The sequence below is a fragment of the Phaseolus vulgaris genome, chromosome 1, assembly GCF_051622355.1.
Source record: "Phaseolus vulgaris cultivar YP4 chromosome 1, ASM5162235v1, whole genome shotgun sequence".
Classification (NCBI taxonomy): Eukaryota; Viridiplantae; Streptophyta; class Magnoliopsida; order Fabales; family Fabaceae; genus Phaseolus; species Phaseolus vulgaris.
In genome coordinates, this window is record NC_143498.1 from 12,297,534 (window position 1) to 12,301,904 (window position 4,371).

Consider the following 4,371-nt stretch of genomic DNA (forward strand, 5'->3'; position numbering starts at 1 on the left):
TAAGGCGAAAGATAATAAAAAGAAGAATTACCTCGATTAGGTGATAAAAGTATACAATTTATTTTTTGTGTCGAGGTAATATGGTCATATGATTTCTTTTGTGTGTGAATTTGAAGATTGTCTTGAAAAAGTTGTTTATAGTTTTACTAGTACCCTCGCGACCTTGTGTGGGGTGAAGAGAATTGTTGGAGATCCCACATTGACTAGAGATGAGGACATCTCATTGTATATAACTGGGTGCAAACCTCAACCTCATGAGCCGATTTTATGGGGTTGAGTTAGGCTTAAAGTCCACTTCGTGATATGGTATCCGAGTCATTTCGAGCCTATCCTAGTGAATGTTTGTGTTGGGCCTATTGTGCCACCTGCTATCGGGCCGCTATCGGACCACCCATAATATATAGTCCCACGCACGAGTTGTCACTCTCGGGGTGAGGGGGGTGTGTTGGAGATCCCATATTGACTAGAGATGAGGAAATTTCATTGTATATAAGTGGGTGCAAACCTCAACCTCATGAGCCGGTTTTATGGGGTTGAGTTAGGCTTAAAGTCCACTTTGTAATAAGAATATAGAAAAAAATTTATTGTTTTTGCTAGGCTTAAAAGTGCCCCTATAAAAACAATCAAAAATTAACATGAAAGAAATGTGTACAATAAAAGGAAAAAGAAAAATGGAAAAGAGGACCTTGGGGGTAAGGTGAAGGTACCCTCTATTTGATAGGTTGACAAAATAGATCCAAGGAGTATTGTTTTTGTTATTTTGAGTTTGTACTTCATGAATTTGCTGAAACTTTTGATCGTCGTGCTTGAGTACAAGCAAGTCTTCATAAGGTGTTTGAACCAACTTTGGTTTAGCTTTAGACAAATAATTTTAAAAGGCAAAACTAGTCACAAAGCTATTTCCTTTGTTAGTGAAAACAAGTTTATTAAAACAACCCTAGTAAAAAAAAAAGGACTGGAAAAATTCCTAGCATTTTCTAATAAAACATCATAAGTTTCTATAGGAACAATGGATCTTAAATCCTTTTTATCATAAGGTCCTAAATAAGGCTTGACTTGCACTTGTTGAGTCATAACTAAATCCCCATCATTTTGAAAGAAAAAATGTTTATAAGATGGGAAATGAGTATTTATGGTGTATTTCAACATTTGAATAAACAAAGGTATAAGTTGATAACTATCCATAAGAGAAAACCTTTAAAAAATTTGACAAGTATGATGAAAATCATATTCTCTATGGAAAGTAAGAAGTTGATTAACATTTTTAAACAAAATATTGGAATCAAGTAAAGAGTCATTAGAAGGAACATGAACAATACTAGAACTAGACTCCTCTCCTATATGCTCAATATTAATCAACTCTTTAGAAGATATCTTTATTTCTTGCTTATTATTTTCTAGATTTGTAGGATGTTCTATTGTTAATGTAGATATAATTTGAGGTACCTCCTTTTGAGTTTCTAAGGATGGAGATTCGTGTTTTCTTGGAAGAGATGCTAATTTTTTGCTAAATTCTCTCTCTCTCTACAGATATAATCTTTTTCTACATCTATAAAATTATGACCTATTGTAATAAATTGCTTTAGATATGGAAAAGTAGGTTTACAAACAATAGGTTCAACAAAAGATACCATTTGAGAAGTCTTCTCCCTAGAATGTGGCTTTATGAATGACCCTCCCTTTTGTAATCCTGCCCAGGGTAGGTTGAGCTAGAATATTGATCCACATTATAAGAATTATAGAATGCCTCTTTACTTGGAGAATAGGGTTTCTTATAAAGTTCAGTGTTTCGATAATACCCTTCCCTGTGTTTTCCCCTAGGTCTATGTGAAGATTCTCTATATTTACTCCTAGACCTATGTGTTTTACTTTCCTGAGTTTGTTTATATTGTATAAGGAATTCCTTTATCTCAGAAAGATTTTTAGTCTGTTGGTCTAGTTGGAAACAAATATCATGTTGAGTTTAAGCATTTATAATGCCATGAACACCAGACTGATGAAATGGGCCACTCATGGTTGATTGTAAGAAACTTTTCACACTTGTTTGAAAGAAATCGACTAGAGTGAGTCCCAAAAATTTTCAAAGTAAGAGAATTTGGTGAAAACAATTTTATGGGGGAATTGTAGTAAAAGAAGCGAGAGTAAACTTCAAAAGAATTAAATGTTTCATTCAATATAAACGACGAAAAATGGTTTTTAATCGGTGGAAACAATAGATAAGTAGTGGAAACATAAATGGTAGAGAACAAAGAACTATGACAAACAATCAAGAATAGTGATGAAACCGTGAAGAAACAAAGTTGGGCAAAAAAAATTTGGTGAAAATTGACTTAGCTTGGCTGGATCTTTGGTGTGCTCTGATCCACCTAATGCAATCCAAGCTTGGGGTTGGATGAAAAGATGGAGTTACAACAAAAATGATTAAATATGTGCATCGAAAAGGAAAGGAAAAGGTGAGGTTTGGAACGGGTTTGAGGTATAATGAAGAAGAAAGAGTTGTGGCCAACTTTCTTAAGGTTTTACTAGGCCAATAAGGCTCTCTAGCAAGGAAGATTTGGGAGGGAATGAGTTTCAAAATCTGAATACTTCATTCAATAATGACAAATATGAGTACATGGTGTTCATTTGAGTTATTTATAGATGAAGAGGATGAAGCTACCTTGCTCTTTAAGCTACCATAACTCTAGTTAAGCAAGCTTAACTATAGTGACGTTTAGTGGCTTAAGGAGATTCCATGTAGGTCCTCTTAAGATTCTCTAGAAAACCTTACTTGTGTGACAAGTGAGGGTTTCTGGAGTGTCTTTGATTTATTTACAAAGTACTCTTGAAAGTAGTGCAAAATACAGGTCATATACATGACTATTCTACCATTTATACAAATAATTCTTCCTTCTTTATTCTTGTATATGATGGCTTGGATGGTCCTCCATCACTTTCCCTTTGTTGGAAGGTTGCAAAACCTCAAAAAAATTGAAATTCACCTCATCATCTTGAGCTCTCACTTTAAGCATTCCATTATCAACATAAATAATAATTGTAGCAATTTTTGAGAAAGGTGTGACAAGTATAAAGGGAACCTCCTTGTCTTCTTCTGTGTCCATCACAAAAAAATCCACATGAAACATGAATTTGTCCACCTTGGCAAGGACGTCTTCAACCACACCATACAGATACTTAATTGATCCATCAACTAACTGTAGTGTCATCTTGGTGGGTTTAACCTCCAAATCACCTATCATTTTCATCATAGCTAAAGGCATTAAGTTGATGCTAGCCCCCAAATCCAATAAAGACTTCTCCACAGACAAAGCATCTATACTTACAGAGATATTGAAACTTCTTGGATCATTGGATTTTAAGGGTAAAGATTTCTAAATGATATCACGACAACCAACCTCCAACTCTATAGTCTCTTCCTCTATCAGTCTTCTTTTCTTTGTCAGCAAATCCTTCATAAATTTTGCATATGTGCCCATTTTCTCTAAGGCTTATGCAAATTGAATAGTAATTTGTAGCCTTTTAAAATATCTTGAAATCTTGCAAATTGCCTCTCCTTATCTTTTCTTGAATGAGAATGAGGATAGGGTATATTCATTATGGGAGCACTTCTCTCTTTATTTTCGATCCTTTTATTTTTCTCTCTTTTTTCTTCATTCTTTTCTGTTGAAGATGGGAAGCTTTGATGTGTCAAATCCAAATGAAGCCTAAAGCTGTGTGATGTTTTAGGTTTAGGTTTTGGTTTGGGGTTTAGAATCTTTCTAAAGATCAGTTTTGATTCTCAGACAAAGCTCATTTCAATTAGTTTTAAAGATTAAAGTGTTTTTCCATGCAAAGGAAAAAAACAACCGATTAAAGTTTCGGAATAATGGGTTGTTTGTAACTTAGCTGGCAAAGAAGGTTTTAAAATTGTTTTATAACTGACAAGAGCATTCAACCAGTTAAATCGTGGTTTTAATCGATTAAATGTATGTCCTTGTAACAGCTTTTTGAAAATCTGTTTCAACTGATTTGGTTGTTTAGATTTGCTTCAATGTTAGCATTTCAAGTATTATAAATATGTTTTTGATTCAAACGTTTAAAAGATTGATGATTAATGAAACCATAAAACTTTTGATACTCTGAGTTGAGATTGATTTGAGAGATTACAAAACTGTTTGTGAAAAGGTTTCTACCAAGTTTCTAGCAAGATTGCTTTGTGCTTTGTTGTCTTTCAAAGAAATGATCTATAGGGTGCTGGTGTATTGTGTTTTACCAGGTGTTTTCTAATCCTGTTCAAGTTCTTGTAATTGTTCATATAACATTCTGTATAACTTTGTAAAATCCTGTAAAGTCAGTGGGATTCTGGCTTGAGGTGTGTGTTGTGTGCAAAGA

The 4,371-nt window shown here is 34.0% G+C and overlaps 1 protein-coding gene across 1 annotated transcript; it reads right to left on the bottom strand.

Annotated features, from left to right (window-relative positions):
• Positions 1–2,894: 2,894 nt before the first annotated feature.
• On the bottom strand, positions 2,895–3,476 carry LOC137815523 (uncharacterized). The gene is made up of 2 exons (XM_068618638.1): positions 3,396–3,476; positions 2,895–3,293 (listed from the first exon to the last, which is right to left on the bottom strand). Exons 1-2 carry the CDS (start codon positions 3,474–3,476, stop codon positions 2,895–2,897), a joined length of 480 nt encoding a protein of 159 aa, XP_068474739.1.
• Between the last annotated feature and the right edge of the window lie 895 nt (positions 3,477–4,371).

What these genes read in the sequence shown, in the direction of transcription:
- LOC137815523 (XM_068618638.1), bottom strand. Translation starts at nt 3,476, where the DNA reads ATGGGCACATATGCAAAATTTATGAAGGATTTGCTGACAAAGAAAAGA. An exon ending in AAGAGACTATAGAGTTGGAG is followed by an intron (nt 3,294 to 3,395) that starts GTTGGTTGTCGT and finishes TCTGTGGAGAAG; the next exon opens with TCTTTATTGGATTTGGGGGC.